The 23,204-nt window shown below is 40.6% G+C and overlaps 1 protein-coding gene and 1 long non-coding RNA gene across 5 annotated transcripts in view; one reads left to right on the top strand and one right to left on the bottom strand.

Annotated features, from left to right (window-relative positions):
• Positions 1-689: 689 nt before the first annotated feature.
• On the bottom strand, positions 690-15,399 carry LOC111262616 (uncharacterized). Of its 2 annotated transcripts, none has more exons than XR_002681732.2 (3): positions 15,139-15,399; positions 1,021-1,991; positions 690-790 (listed from the first exon to the last, which is right to left on the bottom strand). It is a non-coding gene; the product is annotated as an uncharacterized LOC111262616 (long non-coding RNA). The 2 variants fall into 2 exon arrangements; XR_002681733.2 differs by having other exon boundaries at positions 1,798-1,991; positions 15,139-15,381.
• Positions 15,400-20,458: 5,059 nt separating this feature from the next.
• Zasp52 (Z band alternatively spliced PDZ-motif protein 52) overlaps positions 20,459-23,204 on the top strand; it is a 57,493-nt gene continuing 54,747 nt past the window's right edge. Inside the window, exon 1 of one of the 3 annotated variants that reach the window (XM_022837002.2) lies at positions 20,459-21,145. In XM_022837002.2, the coding sequence (XP_022692737.1) occupies positions 21,044-21,145 (102 nt within the window). In that variant the 5' untranslated portion in view covers positions 20,459-21,043. The remainder of the gene's footprint in view (positions 21,146-23,204) is intronic. The other 2 variants (XM_022837005.2, XM_022837003.2) reach the window with 2 other exon arrangements.

The following is a 23,204-nucleotide window of genomic DNA, read 5'->3' on the forward strand; positions in this document are numbered from 1 at the left end:
GAAGCGTCATAAGCATCCAAAGATGTTTAATTTATCTACAATTGTGTTTTCGAGAAGAAATTGCTGTCAATTACGGCGCGTAGACACGCCGCTACCTCGTTGCATACGTAAATGTTCAGGGCTGTATATCTTATCGTAATATGGTATAATGCTTATAATGTTAGATCTCACTAATGGTACGTTCAGTTTCTGTTGTGTAGCGCATATAAAATAGGACAGAACACCTATCACAGGACCCCATACATTTAATGTGTTTACATCCATGATCTGTCGATGTGCACATGTTCCCTAAGCGAAATGTGCATTACAGAGCTTTTTTTCTGAAGAGCCGGTATGTGGCTGTTGAAATATATATGCAACTTACCTGCGCCTAACAAAAAAACCTTAATTTATAACAGCGTACATACACAACTAGGCTTAAAGTATTTCTTCTAATTGTCCAACGTTCTATATATTCCAGTTGTATCTCTGCGTTTGTGGAACAAATATTATGGTTAGCTCTACATTTGCCGGCTTCTAGTGAGCACGATCTTTTTATCAATCCTGCATGGAACAGCGATATACTTGATCCAACAAATCCTGGTATGTCCTTATAATCTCCCTTCATTATCGATAAGGCCGGGTTTATAAAAACATTGAATGAAGATTTTTATTTTCAATATAAACTTACGACTAATGGTATATATTTGTCTACTTCGACTGAACCGTTTGTTTCAGATCTCCTCAGTTTTCGCCGTCTCTCCATAGTTTCCAGCTGCCAATGATTTGCCAGGGCCCATCTCACTGCCACCTACAATGGCAACGTTAGAACCGCTTTTCAGAAACACTGCTGTCGGTCATTCCTATACGCTTCTTGCGACCTTCGGCCTAACTGGAAACATGATTAACCTGACCGCCCCCATGTCTTACGAGGTATGTTTCATCTATTTATTTTGATTAGCTATATTCCATTTATTTGTCAAAAGCATTGATATCATGCTCTATAAATATTGATTGTACCTACAGTTTAGTTATACGCACATGTTTGGCGTTTGTTGTTTGTTGCTCACGCTTCAGAGCTCGCTGTACGCGTGGTATAGCTTCTGATTCAAGTATCGCAGGCTATGAAAATTAAACTGAAGTACGACCAGCTTCCGATTGAAGCTTAAAACTTCTACCGCACACATTCAAGATGGCGTACTCTGTTACAATCGGTAATTTTCGGGGTGTCTTTTGGTCTCAAATATGTATCGTTGCCCTTAGATAGTTCTCGACATAAAGATATTATAGGCTTTTCGGAGCCTGACACCGCGGAAAACGAATGCATCAACAGGTAATTGTGCTTGATGAGGTATTTGACAACGTAGGTTTTTGGTAAATTAGATCGATGTGGTCTACGCACCCTATACATGCACCCTACTTGATGGGGGTGCCGCTATTCACTATTCGCTACTAATTTATCCCCCAGTCATGTAGCTAACCTTGCTCCACTGTAAAATACACACAAGTGATATAATGTTTGATTGAGAATTTTCCCCGTTTGTTGCAGGTCTCTTGTCTAATATAACCGCGCCACTCGTAACATGTTTGCATAAGCCTATATATTTCCTCTTCCAAGTTGTTACAAATGACTAAATGGATTTCATTATTTGATAGATTAAAAAAAAAAAAAAAAATGGTAAAATGTAGAATCGCAATTGTTTAAACACAACCATTTCAATTTCAGATGTAGCGCAGAGGGAAAGCGTTACGGAAACAAATGTTATTAAGGCATTCTTCTGATTACTGTCATAGAGCTTGTCGTCATCGGTACGGTACCCATTATGACCGCCTATTCCCTGATGACCACCAGCCGAACGGCTGAGTCGGAAGTTCGTCGTGTGTTTTGTCGATTCGACAGATGTTGCTGAGAATGATGACAAAGCAGGCCATGCCTCGAGCCGCATAGGTCCTTCCTGATATTCGCAAAAGGGCACCTTGAAGGGATCACATTGTTGTGGAATAGCGGAGTCCTGAACAGATAATCACCATTTTAGATGTAATTGAGTCGAACTGGTTTAAATTGAACGGTGTTTCTACAATCCCAAATATTATTTTTTTTAAATTTATTATTTATATTCATTTATTTAATTATATGAATTTATTAAATGTCGTTTCTTTTTTACAGTAAACAGGCCAGTCTAAAATGTATTTAAATGCGGGTATCGAGTACTTGATTAAAGAAACGAGGAGTTGTGACAAACAGCCGAGCTAGTGCTCGATGTTTCTTTTCATGTATTTGAGATATTCCGTTAGAAAACACGCAGAATGTGTTTTCTTCGGTCACTCCTACCTGTCCTATACAGCATCGTTTTTTATAATACTATTTCCTTACTTAAGCTGTAAACGTGAATTGTATCTAAGCAGTTTCACATTCGAAGGTCATTGGACCTTAAATGTGAGCAAAAACAATGTAAACTATGCTATTCCCATGTTTTTTTTTGACGTTTCGCCATAGTAGTCATAGTTAGTACTTAAGTGGATATTTTATTTAAAAAAAAATGAACCAAAGTTTTTGTAGATATGCTACGTTGCTTACCGCTACACGATACGCGATAATCCGTAACACTGAAATATTAATATTCAACAAGATAGTATTCCATTCCGGCGATAAAGTATAAGCACCTCGGTAATTACAGACCTGCGAGAGTCTGCTGGACGCGCCGTTAACGTATACATAACTTCTAAAAGGAAATCACATATATATATATATATATATATATATAAAACTACTGAGCGTGATGTCTGTATGTGCAGTTGAAACAAACAACAAACCCGTACATTCTGCTCTCTTAAGATGAAAATTCTATTATTTAACTGCCCAGCACACTATTAGCAGTCTAGATAGAAGTAACTGGCCGATTCATGTCAACGTAATCTAACCTCACGTAGTAGCATCCGTATTCCGACCCATTTAACGTAGCTTCATGTATATATGAACTTCATGAATATTTGAACTATTTTGTTTCATACGCTCGTTGTTAACTAACCAGCACAAATTTATTTCACTATGACCTTAAGGCGGTAATATAGCGTTTTTCTAGATGACTAAGCAGCCGCTACAGCGTCGACCGTCTCACGTATGTTCATAATAACGATAAAAATGTCGTTAAGTTTCTTTCGGATGAGTGATCGGAACTTGCGTCCGTTTGCGTTTGATTTTTTACTCCATTTTAGATTTTCTACCCACAGATAATTGTCTGCAATTTTACCACTTGACAAATCAAAGTTAATCTTGCAGACTCAAGACAGAGATGTCATTCTGCAAAGTAGAACGTGAAAAGATTAATTCGATATCGTAAATACTGAAACCGTATGTTTCTGGCAGCGCTCTTTAACGGAACAGTGTTTGATATAAAACAATGTGCGACTGATAAAATCTATGTTGAAATCTAGAAGACAGTTAATTTTGTAAAGCTGAACTTATCCTTCACACTTCGTATCGCGTGGTTCAGTGTCAATTTGCGAAGGAATCCGCTTTCTTTCTTGACAGAAGCAGGCACCGAATGACGCTAGTGTTGAGCTACATAGTAATGCTGTCAAAAATCCTCGTTATAGTTCGATAACGATAACGAATCTACGAATTTAGAAAACGCACATTTAGAAGACGTACGTTTGATTGGGCAGAACAACTGGATAGTTTCGCTGCTATGCAGGAAACAGCCCTGCGGTGCAACGGCACTTAGAGGGACGTAAAAATTAAGGCGCTAATTTTGCTTAACACAGTGGTTTCCTCTAGTCGTTTCGAAGTTGTGCCTCGCCACAACGTGAGAGCTGCCCAGACTCTGCTTATTTTTTTGGCCTGTTTAACTCGAGAAAACTGCACGAACGCTCCAAAACAAACATGTATTATGTGTTTAGGCTTGCGAAGGTAGTGCATATATAGAGGTTAGCTGATCTACGGTTTGTACCCATGTAGCACGTAATAAAGGCCTTCTCAAGCTCTTGACGAGCATTGAAATTGTCGTCGTAGCGGAACGTCTTACCGGCAAATAACCAAAGGTCTTATTTGAGGGTTTGCTGTTCACAATTGACTGGCGTAAAGATGAGGGCGGCTTTAAAGGTGCCTCCTGTATAGCCATAGCGCAAAATGTGATTTACAAAGAAGAACGATGCTCAATGAAGAATAACGTACTTTATCGGTGGTCAGAACTCACAATAAAGGTATAGTTTATGTACTATCACATTGTCAAATAAGTATGCACGGCTGGCAAATGATGAGTCCGTCCCCTGTGCTGGTAGTTCGAGTATCTTTTGTTTATCAATGGTGGAAGCGCAATATTTCGACTAAATAGAAACAATAATGAAGCCTTCTGGGTGGACTTTTTTGTTTTTATTCTGGTACAAAAAAACAAAGTACACGTAACTGACCATTAGACATTGGACGGATACAATAATTTGAAGTAATTCGCTCATTTATAATGCGACTTCGCTGTTTATTACCCAACATGAGTTTTTTTCTCGCGTAGTGGACAAATATTTACAAGTTTTTGATCTTAGATAGGGAAGGGCCAGCAGGACTAACATTTTGTTTTTTCAAAGTTGTGATATGCTTGAAAAATACAAGAATTAGCACCACAGATGCATGAACCATTGCACTATGAGTAATAGGAACAATGGTAATATTTTAAAATAACACCAAGTGTAGGCTACCAATACATATTAGGTACTACTGACCAGTTGTTTTTTATAAGCGCTAGGGAAAATCATATTCGAAATATGCTAGCTAATTTGGAAGTTTGGAAGACTGTGGATTTTGCTTTCTGAGCCAAGGACGATGATATTATGGGTAACGCCGGCGTCACACAAGTTCCTACGTCGAAAAGTAAGGACTACGATTCATCTGAACAAGATTAACTAGTGGAAAACTAAGGTGTCGGTACAAACGAACCTATGGATCCGTGAGTAAGAAGAACGTCTATCAAACGCCGAAAGAATAAACATATTGAACCAGTGATGCTGATGCTGTATTATTTGAAAAAAAAACGACATTTGAGCTCAAATGAATTATCAGTGCAAAATAACGCTGTACTAGATACAGTCAGTAAAGATTTAGTTGCTGGCCATATATGACAGATTTTTGAAAAGTAAAATTGTGATACCTTTCAGATTTTGTGGTTTCATAAATTGATAGTTAGGCTGTTAGGCTCGAATACATATTGTCTTGTTGTTCATACAAATAATGTAATCGTATGCCGTTTTGAACACGATAATACGTGAGAGAGCCATTTCCAAAGCCAAGTTCAACATAAGTCAATAAATGATGATCCAAACGTGTCTTACAGGAGCGGGCACAAGTTTATTAGGTAGCATCGGCATAGTCATCAAAAAGTAATCATCAGCTTATAAATCCAATCGTGAACACTAAAAATGATTGGACTCGTCTCCTGTTTATACTAGAGGGGACGCTGTTGAACTAAAGAAAAAGTGTGGTAAACCAAAATCAATCGGGTTGACACATCTGTCTATTAAGGCCATTCACCAAAGGCTAAGCTCATCGTGAGTTCGAAATCTAGTATCTTTTTTGAGTACTTTTTGGATGCTAGAAATTGTTTGATGATAAAACGGGTAGAGGAAAAGTTAGTTTTTACTTTTTTTTTCAAAGAAAACACGGTCTAAAACTAGAAGTGCCAGCCAAAGAAAAGTTTTTACATCCAGAGTTATTTAATCTTAATTCGATTACGTTATTCAATATTTCGTCAATTTTGTTCAAGCAGACTTTAGTGCATTTATTGACATAATCGTCTAAGATAAAAATTTGCCTGTGGACACCTTTTTTTCCTCGTCACGGCGGCAGCACGATGCTTGCCAAAAGAAATAGAACAAATATATGAAATACTGTAAACGATATGTCTGCATATACCATACAATAGGAGACGATCTATAGTAATCTGACTAGCAGATTTTCTCCGTATTGTTTTACGCTAGAAAACAAGTCCGTCCGTATTCAGTCTGCAAAACTTGTCGGCGTCAGAGCTGACTCTTTATTTTATGCTGATACTTCGACGGATGAAATACTGTGCCATATTCGTGACTGGCTCATAAAAAGCCCACTGAAGACGAACCCATTCAAAGGGGGTATTAGATCGATTAGAAATACTAAGTAGTAAGATCGATGAGTACGCTTGTGTATCTTACCAGAAGACCTGAGAAAGAATGAGTACATTGGCAAGCCCAAATAGCGACAATATCGAGACGAAAACCGCATGCTAAAAGAGCGTTCACAGAATATCGGTTAACCGCATCTCAGGTAAGGAAAGGTGAAAACAATATTTATGCTGTTCAAAGAGAACAAACATAATAGCTCGCTTATTTCCAGGCATTTATTAATAATAGAATATTTTTGTTGTGTCTAACATGAATCGACGTTTAAGGCCAATGCCACCTCGACCTCAAGGTTTTTTGACGGCCTATCCGGACAGTGAAAACAACGTCACACGCAAAACGTCTCCTTTTTTAGGAAGTAGTTTTATTTGATTTCCATAACATTCGAACATCTGCGCTACACATCGTAGGGACGTTCCATCAGCTAAGGCTGGCGTATGTAAATAGAGCTAAACAACGACGCCCTGATCTACGGATTAGCAACAGAGCTACGGTAAACTGACTAAGAGAGCTTCAGGTTCAGTACCATGAAGAGTGCGCGGATGGCTTTCGTGTATTCATAGTACTGTATCTGCCGTCTAGCGAACCGTCTCTCTGCTCAGCCTCATCGTTCCGCGTTGTTTATTACCCGGCTTATCGTATTGCTGCAAGTCTGCGTAGCGTCATCACAAATATACGGAAAGGTGCAGGCCAGCAAGAATTACTCAGTTCTGAAGCAGGTCTCACGATGCCTTTCTAACAAAGGACGCAATGATCCTGCGACGAACCCCAGTGTCGTCCAGTCGCCAGCTCTTTGTGCCATTGTAACGTACGAGTACGCAATGGTGAAACGGCGTAAAGCAGGAATAATGCCCTGCCCTTGATATAATCACGCTCGTCTTTGGCATATTCTCAACCCACAAACTGATCATCAGTCCTACTGTTGTTTGTTGTTATTATTATTATCATGTAATTTTAATGAACATGGTACTGTGTTACGGTCAGTGAGCGCTTTTCAAGGTATAGTTGATATAATAACTTCACGTTGAATTTTCTTGCTCGCCCAAAGCTGAAAGATGTGTATGCTATATACCAATGTTATTGTTCCCAGTCGTTAATGTTCACAGCTTTTCAACAGTTCGAACTGCAAATGCTTGCCTTTTTTTTTTTTTCATTATTCTTAATGTAGAATTAAAAACGTATTCAGCAAAGCTTTCACGAAGATCCTTTTGGTCGTAGTCATCTGAAGCAGAAGTCTTAATTAAAATGCTTTCATTATATGACCGCGATAAAAACAAGAATATTCGTCTCAAAAGGTCTCTTCGATGGTGATGACTCTCATCAAAAGGTTTCTTCGATGGTGATGATAATGCTTTGCTATATACAAACATATTTGTTTGACGAATGTCTACCCAGGCGCCGGCTTACCACAGTGAGCATTTCGTGTTTGATAAAATTTACCCTTTTCTTCTTTGTTCGTTCACTACCGGTACTACCGGCACTTTTGCGTACCTTTTGGTAGAGTTTTTCCATGTTGAATTATATAGCACTTCTCCGTTGGACTGAGTTAATTTGGTCAAGTCCAAATTAACCTTACGAGATGAAACATTTGCCTTCGAATCGAGTAGGAGTCAGGCGTTCTAACGCTGGCAAGATTCATATCCCTCGGTGATCTCGGCCCACTAGGAAATGCCCGTATCGATATTCGAAACATAAACAAAAGAAACGCTCACCAAAGTTGCAAAAACATTAATTGGCTTTTAAGTGTTTCAAGGTTACCTCACGATCTAGATTGATTTATGGAAAATAACAGTGAATAGCAGAACGTCGACGACCGCTAATCGCCGGTAGCTGAAGTAGATCGCTAAGCTAGCAATTGATTTCTCTACCGTACTGTGAAAAGGCAGGGCGATGTACGCTTTTGAGTGCGCACCGAAAACGTGGTGCTGTCTTCGTCAGTTTTTGTTTTAACTGCTATTTAAGTATTCATTACTGTAAATCCATACATGGAATTGATTAAACCTAAAGATGCGTAGTCTGATGGTAGTACACGTTATGTGAACAGTGAAGGATATAATTGACGGTACAGAATACAGTAAAGTATATTTTTATTATACTTTTCATAGATACAATTTTTCAATTATTGCAATAGATTTTTATTTTCGTTCATCAAAGTGTTGAGTATTCGTTGACAAAATTGATTTTTTTTTTATATATACAACTCTGAAACACTCCTCTTTCCCAAGTCATTATCGTTGCAGGAAACTTCTAATTTTCAAAAAAAAAAAGGTAATTTCATTATTTTCTAGTTTACAGGTGGTTATACTAGTCCATTATGGAATACTGAAAACGAACATATTTCTGATCATGCAAAATATGTTCTAGCCGTAACGAAAACGTGGTCCAGACAAATCTTTGATCAAGCTCAGACATCTGCGATACTGACAATTTACGTTTATTCAAGTCAGCCTATGATACAAGCTATGTGGCCGTTTCTCCCTCAGTTTTACGGTTTGTGAGATCTTGTGCTGATTTTGATGGTTGGATCTGAAACTGGTTACGAACGGCCACATCATGAAACAGCTGGCAAATTTACACAAACCACAAATCTCCATGAGACTGAGGTCACAATGCAATTCTTCGTTGATATGGCGTGATTCGTACTTGTTTATTTCTAGCGTAGGCTGAGTAGAAAGTGCTCGGCCATATGGTTTGACGCTGATAGGTAACAAACGACTTGTTTCTTACTGAACACGAACGACTGCGACGACAGGGTTAACAGGTTGTATCTCCTCCGTTCGATTTGACTATAAGCCTTCTTTTCCGATATATCCACGTCATAGCATTTCTGTTAATAATGCATGATTAATTGGATGCTACCATTCACGACTGTCATTTAGCTGCTGTGACTAGTGGCCCTATCGGATTCATGAATGGCGCCTACCTGCGTACGTCTGAACACATTACACACCGAGGCCTACGGCTTTTTCCGTCCTGTCAATAAATATACGATTTATACAGATGGAGGAGCTTGTGAAAATAGAAATTGATTGGTTTAGCCCTCACAACATTGTTACAATTGTTGCAACAATAACAATTCTCTGCTGTCTCGTATCATGTCAGAAGAGTAAGACAGCGAAAGCCCGCACAGGTGTTTCATTGCTTCAGCTTTTCACAATAATTCCTCTAGTTTGTTCAAATATGATTATAATTCGATATTTTCGATCCAACCCAACAAGCCATTCTATGATCATCTATGAACTTACAAACGCATTACGTTATAAAAAAAAAAAAAACTTACTTTTATTACGAAAAATTTCTCAGTATAAGCCCGCATCAATTTTCATGTGTCGCTAGCAGATTCGAACCAGGATCGATTTAGCAGCCTCCGCCACTGCCTCGTATTTCGTTAGGTGCACAACTGGATATAAAACAGTAATTATGATCTTTACACACACACATATAGATATCCTTTTATATTTAGTGAACCTGGCATGGATAAACGAGTCTGTTCGAAATTTGCTGAACCAAATTAAATTTATTTATATAATTTCGTCTAGGTAAAACGTGCGTTTGTCCTTCATAGTTAGCGTCGATTCGTGTTCCATAAGGTATTTCGATCATATCACTTCGACCTGTTCGCCGAATCTACACGTTCATATGGATAAAATTATGAAAATTATTAAATGTATAATATTTACGGCTAGAAACTGTCCTCCTATGGCCTTAATGCCTGATTGCGTTTAGCCTATTGATAGAGTCAGATGTTCTTCCACCTTCAAACAGCGATAATTTCAAGTCCATTGATTTCCGGCAACTTTTTTCTCTTAACCCGGCGCAATGCTTTTTTGGTGTTGTTATTATTCCTGGCCTTTATATTTCTATATCGGCCAATTATCGATTGTGGATAAAGTCTGAAGATGGGTTATGTTGTCTTGCCATACAGCTGGAAAAAAGGCAAGGCTTGTCATTGCGATATTGATAAACTAAGGGATCTTACTATTAGTTGCTATACTACACTGGTTCTGGGGAAACGGAACAAGAGGAGTCGTTCTGTTGACGAACATGGAACAATTTATTCCCTATTTATAGAGCTACGACGTGGTGTTCACTATTATTTTCACTCCTCGTCGATCTTTCTTTTTTTATCTCGTAGGTATATCGTTACTATGGAAAGTAGTCGTGAGGACGGGCTAACGACCGATCCAAATGGTAAGCTTTGTGACGATAGGATCGTCCTTCATATATGAGTTGCCGTTTCAAATAAATCCATCATACATCGCTTAAGCAGACGGATATCGGATATTCGGCCATTATACAGTCTGCCCTGGACATAGGGTCTGGAGGTGTCTAGTATTGTACGTGATCATTTACTTAATTTTCCAATTAGTACAGTCCTGTCTTTATCTCTGTTTTATTATTTCGAGGTTCGATAGCGTATATATTTCCAAAGTAGTATTTCTAGGGATACCTTTGAAAAACCCTAGGGTATGGTTCCAAGGTGCTTTTATCAATAAAGAAAGCTTTTTTAGAAATTCTGCTGGGTATTATTCTCCTTATAATTTAAGAGAGATTGTTTTGGCTACTCTGATGGGACCGGATTGAGACCTGGAGCGTTCAGCTCAGGCCAAATTTTCAGTGCTCATTTTATGCAGTGCCAAATTATATCGGGTTGGTAAAACTTCGAAAGATGTTATACGCTAAATATAGGAAACGGAAACGTATCGCGAACACCTGTGGCAGGCTAATACTTTTGTGAATCATGTGACCATCATCAGAGATGTTTGCCAAATGTGTGGAAAAATCCTTGATACACGCTAAGGTCGCTGCGATTTTAGAGGAAGGCATCGATCGCTGGACAGCTAGATCCACCATATACTCAGCCAAATAAGCTCCTGGTTATATCTTATTTCTGAAACCATACTGCACGTAATAGGACAAGGAATCTAAAACGTTTAGTCTAAGTAAAGTTAGCAGAGTGGCATTGCGCAAAGCTGTTACCCTCACAATAAAAAATCCCCCCCCCCCCCCCTCCCTCGTTTCATCTATCTAAAATGGAGTTCTGCAAGGAGACCTTCTGACGGTGTAAGGAAAAAGCCATCCTCGGGTATTCTGCCGATGCTGTTACCTATGTGGCTTGGACAACCCTGAACGCTCCTTTCTGTACCAAAGGGTTGTGACAAGAACATGGGCTACCGTTTGCCTCAGCGTAAGGCCATGAATTTTACACGAAACCAGTTTAGTCGTATCAGCAGCTTGTTCAAAAATTACTCTGTATGTATATAATTTAGAGATAGCATTCATCCGTTACAATGGTGATATGGCTTGCAAAACAATGCTTGGAAGTGCAGATGGTTTTCAGAAAAACAATCAATATTATAGTTCTCTAAACGTATTTACGTATAAAATCGTATCACTAGGTAACAAATGGCAAAATCACCCATTTCTAAATATACAGTCTGAAAGTTATTATTAATGCACTATAAAATGTAAACCTTGGCATCTTTTGAAAATGGCCGCTGGGCTCGTGTTTATTAAATAAAACAATAGACAAGATCGCATTGCGCCATTGTTTCGATCACATCGAGAATGCTTGATTTCTGGGGGGAAGCGAGGGAGGCGGTAGAGTACTTTGCTTATAGACAAAGTGCTATATGCATGCATGCATGCATGCATCCATTACGAGACTACCTGACAGGAAAAATTTTTCCAAACCATAGAAGGCGTCTACGACCGAATTCACTTATCTTGTGACACGACTTCTAATGGTAAAAAAGGTTACCTAACTGTTGGCTTTATGATTATGCTTGTTTGAATGGTTGTACCTTAGCGATTCTAACCGAAACATCATTCCATAAGCACTAAGATCATTTTTGTCGCTTAATAAAGTTCTAGCAATCATAGAAAAACTTAAACCAAAGTTATTTTGGGGATATTTTTTCCACCGAACATCGCATCAAATACATTTGAGTATAGGCTGTCTGTATATTCATTGAGATCAACAATTTCGTTTAAAGGGCTTTCTTCTTTTAGGGCTCTGTAACTTACCTTATGGATTAACCCGAGCTATCTGAATCAAGAAGAAAAGAAACTAAGTTGGAACATTGTGGGCTACATATAAGAAGAACTGAAGAAAAAAGAAAAAAAGAAAGCAAGCTTTACCTTGAAGGACAATTTTTTTTTTAAATTAATAAACTGACATACTCTGGCCCTACTGTGACACCATTTCCCACGTGCATCTACTATCTAGAAACACTTATCTAAAACGCACATTTGGAACATAACAGTTTTTTATAACAGTTTATAGAGAGAACGAATGGGTACCATGGAACAATTGCGTCGGTTCTTTACATACGATCATTCAATGCATGGAGTTAACAATGACAAGTACCAGCGCAATAAAAGCACTATCAAATGGAATACTAGGCGCGATTAGCTGCGATAACAAATAAATTGATTCAAAAATCAGTCTGCTGTCATCCGGCGACCCTGACGAGGCGGCGACCGAATGATTTCGGTCTGCGATAGGCAAATCCTTGATCAACAACTTATTTACGCTTATACTGTTCATGTTTTTTTTTTTTCTAATCAATGCAAGACCATCATGCATACTCGTATTTAAAGACGAGCTAGCTCCTGCGTTTCAATTCGCTATCCATTGATGTCTGGCCACGATCTTTCGCTCAGCTCGGTTGGAATACCAGTTGGGATAGATGGCAGCAGTAATGAATGTCAGCTGCAAAGGCCATTTTTGGCGGGCTTTTCAAACATCGTCGACTTTTAGCTGCGCTGCGGAACTTCTATTTGATCGCCGCTTGGTGAACGGAAAAAGTCATTTGTGGGCGTTTAAAATCGTGCCCACACGTAATACCCGAATCTACGATCTGCCCGAATCTAAATGAGCCTGAATTAATTACACATAATGTAGATATTTTTAAGCCTACATATGTCAACCTCTCCTAACGTATAATACGAATAGTTTTGTCAACAGTCGACAAATTAATGAGGCTCGAGTCATAGCTATACATGTGAATTAGTAGTGTGTCAGCCAAGATTTTATAAACGAAAGGCGAAATCTATTTCTTACGTGCTATTGTTCGACATGAAAGAAACGTTGATAAATGTAAAAATTATAGAAATTACCTGATATACAAAAGAAGAAAATCCATCACCGGTACAAAAAAAACGTTATATGGTAGTACATTTCATTAACAGACAACTAAATGCAACAACTAAAAACTGTACGCCATGTTTAGGACTTGAAAATTCATGTAAATTCTAATATCTACTGTTTCTGTTACATTCAGTTACTGTTGATTTTACAAAAGTTAGCTTGATCGTCTATAATGATTGGCTTCCGATTGAACGAATTTTGAAAAGTGACGTAAAACGTATATGAATCAATAATCAACCGTCGCTATAAGGTCCTCTCTGCGATGGCTCGTACATAGGAACTATACATAGCTAGATGCTATCACTGTTTATGATTTCTCGTTCTTTTTGTTAGATGAACGCCGAATACAGCGACACCTACATAACTAGATGTTGTATTAAACTAAGACGTTATTAGCAGACTAGATTAGGTTGTTAAATACCAGCAATCGGTTTGTTATTGTCCTGTTCTTCAGTTTGTTTAGTGCCCTACGTTTTCTTACTGTTCATTGCTAATGGCCAACTCTAATTAATATAGTTCTACCAAACGCTTTGGTGTTATAGCTTTGGTCCGATTGCGAAGGTCTATCTTGATCTCAAGCTCGAAACACGGTTATGCCAGTCGGGGGAAACTTCTTCTAGCGATTATTACTTTTTGCTAGCAAACATCTGCAAATGCCTGTGTTCACGGACAACAAACCCTGCGATTTGTTCTGCTTCATTTCTGAGATGTTTACTAATGAATATTGTCTGGGTCATTATTAGTTATCGTCAAATAACACCGTTTCATAACAATGTATTTATTTTGTCTAAGGCATGATTTATACGGACTAATATAATGTTAACGAAAAGATGTCTAAACTAACAGTCAAGCTAATGAACGTTTGAAAAAATGGGCAATTTAGCAAAAGTTGGGCAAAGAAATTTTCGCTGCACACACGGTGAGCTGTTGTCTATGTGACAGCCTTTTCGATCATAATTTGATGATTTTTACGGTTTCGCCCATTGAATTGAAGCTTTTCAGTAAGTCACAAAAAATGGGAAACTAGTTCACAAGGACACGATAGGAATAGATTAGAAGACGTTGTTTGCTGTAAACGATGGACCACAAAGATGGCCTGAAACCATCCTCGTGTGTACACGCACGTACGTTCGGTCAAAGTGCGCTTTGACGCATTCAATTAATTTAACAAACTCAACGACGTCGATTCCCAACGCCTTGCAAATTACCTAGCGATCACAATGGTGACCGCAAATGATGACTAATTAGAAGTCCTAATGCTTTTATAGGTAATTTTGGTCACACAGAGTGAGTCTCCGAAGCAATAAGACCAGGCATTGCAATAAATGTCAACCGTTTCAGAGACACTTAACATAATGCTATTTATCAATGCAGTCGTCCACAGATGTTCGTGAGCCGTCGACTACTTGATCGTCTTTGCGGTCCACCTTGATTCTGTCGCGCATAGCTTTTGAACCAGCAAACTTTTACATGGGTCTTCGTTCTTGCTTGATGCCCATCCTTACCTTATCCGTAATCATCGAATAAGTAACGCGAACCCGTATCGTGAAGTATCAGGTTTTTTTTAACAGGCACCACCGGGCACAGCAGTATTTGTCGGACTCATCGAATAAGCATTTCTTGTAGAGCAGAAAGCCTCAAAAAGTCAGCGCCTTTTACTGGACACTGAGCAGAATCGGCTTGAGCAGATGTATACCGCGAGGTTTTGGCACACAGCGTTTTCAAGACACAAAATAAGAGCAGCATTTGGTACTGAGCGGGCTTTGTGAGACAGAAATTTTTTTTGTCATTGACGATGACCCCTATCATCGCCACCCACCCACCCACACACGAGGGCAAGAAGAACAGGAAGCCAGACCTACCTTCCGACTAGTCGACAATTCACCGAATGATCAAAAACCAACAAGCAGACACACTGTCAGTTGTATGGGCAGTGATAGCGCCCAGCGACGCCAAAGAAATTTCGTACCGTAAGATTGCGAAACGGCTCAGTTGTCTGCAGAGGAGTCCCGGGACCTGAACCGATGAGTCACTTCTTTGCAGGCGCGTTAGGCTACGCGTTAACGGCCACTAGCAGTTCAACCTGAACGCGCACGAAGCGTCTGCCGGGCTTTCAAATGGTGTCGAGGCTAGCGCTTGCGGTAGTGGGTGCTGCTGTCTCAGAGGTGCGCTCTCTCGTACGCTCTCCTTATAGGCGAGGTTTTTCCTGACCTAGACAATAAAAGCATCTGAGACATGTGAATATGTATAAATTACTTCTGCGTGACTGTTTGGCTGTGAAGCAGGCAAAGCAACAACGTCGGCATTGGAAGCCGAGCTAAACAGTACAAACGAATAGGAAAGCTGTTGTGATGCAGATTCCCCGCCCACCAAAGTAGATAGTCGACATTTTTAGATACGTAGTGATGTAGGACAATTTAAGAATTCTCGAATATGCTTGTACAATCGTATATTTAACCAATAACTTATTTTTTTTTTATTAAGATTCAAGCTTTCTATTCATCTCTCCAGAGGCGTCCCGGTGATTGTGTAGGTGGCGCTAAGTAGTTTTTTCAGTGAACTCGACATTAACGTATTTTCGATTCTTAATCTTCGCTCCTTCAAACACACCAGTCACCAGTGAGCTTCGGTAACAAATAATATTATCAGCTTTGCACGAACGGAACTAAAATAACAATTATAAATATCACTGTCACCCGCTAACAGATAACTATTTTTGCGGTAGCTTCAATTCCCTATTTGATCGCGTTCCCTCTTCATTACATGTTTTAGCCTAGTTATTTAATGAAATCAAACTAGAAGCTGTACTGAATATTCTCTGAATGTGACCCCCCACCTTAGTAAAATCTGAATAAAGTGCTTGTTACGCTGATGGGCATGCGCTTCTGTGATTCAGTGTTAACAACGGACAGCACGAGGCCTTGGCAGTTGATGGCATGTCCAAAAATACCAACGAGATAAGCCATCCTGTGTCTTGTCCACCGTTGTCGAATGCTTTCGGGCACGTCCTAAATCATATGCTCAATTAGTTCCCAACTTGTAACGCCACTCCGCCCTAAGGAAACAAGCCTTCAACAGATATCCATCAATAGCGTGACCGTATTGTGATTCATATCGCTAAAAGCTACCGAATAAACTGGACAACTTTAGTAACTTTTCAGTATGTGCATGCTTTCCGTGCTATCGGTCGCATCGTATCGTATCGTTGATCGATACGATGCATTTATTAGGTATTATATTAGGTATTTATTAGGTAACAGGTATTAATATCATGCGGATCATAGAATACTTCTATGAAATAAATAGGAACATATTGCATTTGTCTGGCAAAGGCGACGTGACAAACTCCGTAACTTTGTAACAGATGGTTTTCGCGCTGTCGGTCCGCCTGCCTCTGTGGAACGACAATGGCCTGCTGGCCAGTTAGTTAAAAGCAGACTAGAGCTGTTGGACATGGCCCGAAGGAGCCTGGTACTATCATAGAAAAACCTAAATAGATAGATAGATAGATAGTTGCACGCTGAATGGCCAATCGTTGAAACAAAAATCTCCAACGTATACACACGCGTAAAGAATAGGTAGTACTACCTGAGTTGTTGTAGGCGTACTTTCCTATTGGTTAAACCGTCTTCGTTATTAGCTAATGTTCGTACTCCGTCGTCCTTGCTAAATCTATCGATTGCAAAGTACATAAAATTTAAACTACGTGGTCGTCGAGTGTACGTTGGAGGATAGATGACAATCTGAAGGTCCAATACTTCTTGCAGAAGAAAATTTGCCAACCTTTTTCTTCACACTTCGTACAAAGGTATTATTAAATTGTCCCGTGTGCTCGTCTATGTGACAGCCTTACGTTGCGTTATGGCGCTATGGACATTGTTCTTGTATGTACTCACCGCGTTCTCTGCGTAACAAGCGAACTATCCTAACCTCCAAGCGTGTTTGATAATCGAGCTTCTCTGTACGTGACGCGTCGCCACCGTGACCACAGAATAGTGCAAAGCATGTATTATTTACATATGTTGGATATATTATATCAATTTGTAACGCTAAAGGAACGTTCTATTACCATTATTATTGACGAATAAATCGTGCTTCATTGCGTTTATTGTTTGTCCGCGAGAGGATATATGTTATAAACACAGATGACTGTATGCTCAGCGGCTAAATGGCTCTATATAAACACTAAATTTCGATGAACTTCAATAGAGCACGGCCTTCTCGTCGTTGCTTATACGGATACCAAAGCAGTGAGTAGTACCCCAGAGTTCAGAATCTGTTCAGCTTCGAAATTGTTTCAGATAAATTCGTCTGCACGATAAAGAAAGAATAAAGCGAATGATTAAAAGATCAATTTTTTTTCCAATTGAGCCGTTACGATACGTTATAATGTTCTGTGAAAAAGAAGAAACTGGCAATACTGTTTTCAAAACCATGCCATAAACATTCGTCGTGTGGCCCTGGATATCCGCGCTTCAGATCCGCTTAAGTGTCGCTCGAACGTTAGAAAGAACAGTAGTTCAACAGGGTCTTAATTTATCTTTACCGAACTAAGTGTTTACTCTCGAAGCGTGGCATCAATTGAGCTAACTATAGCGAAATCGTAGTAATCATCTGAGTAGCAGGTAATTGAATTAATTTAATTTTTAGTGAAGCAAAATTTTTGTGACTATGAACCTTTCACTTTACACTGCTCCAGCTTGAGGCGACCCATTTCTTCGTTATTCTATCAAGATTTGCATTGTCTCTAATTGTAGGATGTTTAGCGACCTGCCTTCGTCATACGGTCGCAGTAACAACGTCCCGAATCATTGCTCATTTCGTCTGCGTTTTTGCCTGCCTTCTGAACACTAAGCTTCCGTCTCCGACAAACGACTGGTCCTTATGTGTTCAAATGACCTCATGGCGTATGTATAAATCACCGTAAATGTAGCCCTTAGATCACGTCAGCTGAATGTAGAAGTCGATGTTTGTTCAGTGAGTGATTTCGACATACTTGAAAAGGGGTATCATTGTACTTCGCCATTTATCTCATTCAGAGAATTAATTAGTGCGGTGATTATTTCTATTCTAAACATACTTCTGCTCCAAAGGAATTTTCGAGGCTTTTAGAATTCGCTGCGTGGATTGTTGGGAGTCGACTAACAATATTGCTTAGGTAACGTGAACGATGTGGGTATCACGTATAAGCGTGCTTTGTCCGGAAAATTCTAGTTGCCTCTCAATGGGTTTTCGTAATTTTACCAGGCTTTGTTCGCAGGCGCCTGCTGGCCGTTCGGTAATAGCAGCGCTCAATCTACTTAGTCATCATCATTAACCAATGGTAAGGATTCGTATAGTTACAGGCCAAACAGACTAATTCGTACTAGTAGCATGTCTATTGTAAACAGTACCCTTTCGATTCTCGATTTTGACCAGTGTCGTGTGTTTGGCAAGAGACAAAAAATATCAGTCCCACAATTGTCATATGTCAGATTGTTCTTACCAATAGCATATAGACCCTTGGCACAGTAACGATGAAATGGCGGGTAAATATTGAAACGTGCCTTCCGTAAATAGTTACTATGTACAGCTGTACTTGATCAGCGTTAGCATTAACGTTGGAAGCAATAATTGTGGTCAGTAAATTTTTAGGCCCAGCATGAAATAGGACCAATCCAGAAGCGTCGCTATCATTTATCACTATGCAGTAACGTTCGCCATTGTAGCGGTATTTGAAAGGGAGAGTTGAACAGGAAGGTTATGTATGTATGGGGCAAGATGTTACCATTGGCACCTCTGGGGGTGATCAGGGCCGGCAAGGATATGTGAACGTTCATCAGCAACTCAGACCATTAGCCCACTCTCACAATTGACTTCTTCAGCCTGACCACGACCGCTTTACTGACATCGTTGAGATTAATTTTGCACTGAAAAAATATATATATATGTACATATATATGGTCATCTTAACAAGCACGCGAACCAAATCTAAATAGATATGTAAGGTAGCTATGTTGGCTTATTATCTATTTTGCGTTCTAATCCGTGGTGGCTCCGTCTTCAAAGATGTGGCAGTCAGCTCTACTATTCAAGGATCGAAGCGGCGGTGTGTCTAACAAGACGAATCAGCCGACGAAAAATATCTTCCCCACAAAAGAGACCACGGCACACAACAACAGGCAGATGCCCCCTTGCTACGTGCAACAAGAGTATACCAGGCGCTAAAGCCGTTGGGCGCAGCTTCCCACAATAAATGGCGTTGACTGTATTCGTGAGCGATCCCCATGCTTGAACAATCACGTCAGTTTCTTTTTGCTATGTCCAGTTTGATGGAGGTTCGCGAACTGGGTCCAACCTACTACCATAGTTTCTTTGGCTGTCATCCTGACCTGTGAGGCGTTCTTATAGAGTGAACTATTTCCGGTATCCATGCGAAGTCTGACGCACCACCGTCCGATCTTCAACGTGGCAGTGTTAACGGCTCAACTAGCCAACAAACCTGTGAGCGTTACCTTTCTAGCCCGACCAACGAGACCCATTGGGTCCTTTTGCAGCTTTTGCTGGTCACGTTCTTTTACCCGCCGTTGCAGCACAGCACCGGCCCACATGCCGATTCGACCTTAGTATCAAATGCTTTGCCTATCTATTGTAATAATAGATGGGCACAAAACGATTGGTTCCGCCACCGTTGCCTCTACCCGCGACTCAAGTAATGTAGCTGTTGCGGTCTATTCATCTGGTGAACCCGGTGACCAGGTAGGTGTACAGCCAGCGTACAGGCGGCAGCAGCAGCACCACGGTGCAGCTGACTAGCACGTTGATCATGTTTGCCTGCAGGGCGCTGGTGAGGTGTTGCCTAGTGATGGTCGTTGGTAGTCTCTAATGCTACAGCCTTTGTACGATGCTATGTCGATTTAGAAGTAGAGCCGCCTCTTGTTTTGCTGGTGCCTGCGTCAGTTCTACATAGAACCTTAGAGGACCCAGAGTCGTCCACTGGCTGTCGATGCCTCTTAGCCCAGCAACCGCCAGCGATCGTCGGCGAATCTCTTTTGGCATTTTTCGAGTCTCTCTCGCACGGCTGCCATTGCTGATACTGCTGCTACAAGTGCTGAATGTGTGTAAGCGTGTGTATTTCTCTGTAGATGTGTTTCTGTATGTTTCGCGTAGTAATCGTTGAACGAACGCACCCGCTTGCCCGTCTGCCCTGTGGACGACGAACTTTGCTGGCGGTAGGGCGTGGTACCCAACCAGCAGAACGGTTTCCCTTCAGAAGCACCACAGTAGCAATAGCAGCAGGAACAGCAGCGTTGGCACCGTCAGTTCTTGGCTAGCCCATAAGCAACGATTGCTGAGTTAGGCAGACTACGCGATCGTGAGCGTACGAGTGAGTGAGGCTGAGGACCCAATAGGCAACGTTCACCTACCAAACAGCTTTTACACAACTAAAAAGGCCTGCTTCTGGCGGGCGCTGCCTGCAACTCCCATAGCCACGACTTGAATCGGCTCGAGCCGGGCCTACTCTACGATAGGCCAGCTCTCACCAGTCAAAACGACCCCGGCGCCCCCTGACGAAACTGCCAATACCAAACACTCAGACACGCGGTCGGGGATACAGCGACCAAGACCCACTAGACCAGCTCAACAGTGATCTTCAGTGCAACTCTGTGAGGCTTCTTCCGTCGTTGTGAAGTGGTGTCCCATCAATAGTCGTTGTTGTAGTGTTACGGAGAATCGGTTTTTATTGTTCTTCTGAGCGTAAGAGCCAACGAGTGCGAAGTCGACGTGATGTCGGAGACAACGGTGAAGCTCATGCGTGGTGATAAAACCCCTTGGGGATTTCGGCTGGGCGGTGGAAAGGATTTTGGATACCCAATTTGCGTGCAAAGAGTAAGTCAGTCAAAGAAAGTAAGCAGCTATTATTAGGGGGGAAATCGCTATAGTATAGTATACGGACCAGTGAGGTTAAGCGAATGATTAGCTGGTTATCGATGGCCCGAATAAATGGGTCTATTGATGAGAAAGCCGGTTAGTGCTTTATGATTAGTGCTGTTTAAGAGCTATAGCTGGTTCCTAAATAGCGATCACGTGATAGAATCCAGTGTGAAAATCACTTAACCTTAGAAATACACCTTGTGTGCGACAGTACACGGTGTCGAAGTTTCCTATTAATCCACGAATGTGAGAAAACAAGAAAATTTAAAAAAAAAAAATCGCTAGTCAGACAAAACTGTAACCCCATTATATGTCCAGAAAACCGGTCCAACACTACTAGGCCACACAGTTATCGTCGCGATCAGGCCAGACTAAGCTAAGGTCAGCGATGTAGTCGTGTCCCGGCTATATTATCGGCATTGTTTGCCAATTGGTAACAGCTGTAACACAGTCAAACGGACCACATCACGATTAAAGTGACTCCAAAGCAGTACAGGATATTACTTGCGGCACACAGGAATAACGCACTAATATCGTTGCGGTCTGTATGAAAACAGATCAATTTAAGTATTTCCTAAAGCTAGTTCTGATTTTCCGTCTGCTATGGTTCGTACGCGTAGCGCTCAGTTTCGTAAGCATTGGTTAAGCTATTTTGTATAATATATTCCGATTTGGCTAACGTCTAAAAAAACGCGTAAGCGTCTAAATAGCCTAAGAGGATCCTGTATTCGCTATAACCCTATGCAGTATGCACACCTGCTTCAAGGAAAACACTGTTCTTGCTTCGGGCAAATTCAGACGGCGGCTTTACTCGATGATTCGATTTTTCACGAGTGACCACTTATGAGATTGCATTAGCACTTAACCAAACGGTGTCTCGGTTTCGTTTTTAATCTGTTCAGCAAATAAACGTGCTGGCACTGGTGTTTACGTGATCGTCTGCGACAGTCGTATGTTTACCTATGTTCAGAAGTATGTACCTGGTAGCACGGAATCGCTTTCGTGTTTTGTAATGTCCTGCCGACAGAGATATGTTACGCTGAGGTACGGATATGCATAGACATTTCATTCTGTTTATGAAGTACACTGCCGGTGCGTTGCGATGCGTACCCTCGAGTATTATACGCCTGATTCACAATCCTACATGAAATCCTTCGTCGCCGGAACCATCCGGACATAGATAGGGCCATGCGGCGAAGTAAACTGAAACTTCTATTGCATAAATTAGACGTCAGCTACAACAACAACACCAGCAGCAACGATACAGTATGTCGAGGATAAACCAGATTTTACGCTCAATCTTCACTTGCGGCATGTTAGTAGACGCATTCGCGGATCGAAGGGAGAAATGTAGTCTTCATCAACCCTGTATGTAAAAGAATAACGATGTCGATTCACTGATTGAACTCGATTCCAGGAGATTTTAGTTTATAACGGTACATTCTTTAGCTTACTCAACTTTCTTGAAACGTTGAGTTTTGAGTGTGGAACCTGACTTTGATCTGATATAGCCTTCTTGAGTCTGGACCGATCGGTCCAAAGCACTCCGGAAACGTCAGAAGCTGTGACGACAACTGCATCGCTAGACAAACCTCAATAGAGCGAAAGAAAGCTATACAGCTGTTTGCATGAGCACAGAAGGGACGAAACAATAGTTACGAGAAAACCGTGGACACCGACATGGGACCATAGATGAAGCATCGCATCCGCTAGGCTTACATGTGTCTTACGTTTGTTGCTATGCCGGATAAGAAAACACGAGTTCAATTTTCTGCTGACACCTGCCGGAAACAAATGCAGCGGATGGAAAATACGATCTAGTTTGGAACTTCCTTAAGCATACAATGGGCCGATTTCGTTGTTTTTGTTGTTGTTAGTATTAAGTGATTAATTGACGAGTACGTGTTCAGCGTACAGAGATATACGCAGAAACATATACAGGCTGAGCCTCTGTAAATGAATTTGATATGATGATTAAACTGATGAGATCGTAATGAGGGGATATGCTGCATAT

Source organism: Varroa jacobsoni, unplaced genomic scaffold (assembly GCF_002532875.2).
Source record: "Varroa jacobsoni isolate VJ856 unplaced genomic scaffold, vjacob_1.0 scaffold_681, whole genome shotgun sequence".
Taxonomy (NCBI): Eukaryota; Metazoa; Arthropoda; class Arachnida; order Mesostigmata; family Varroidae; genus Varroa; species Varroa jacobsoni.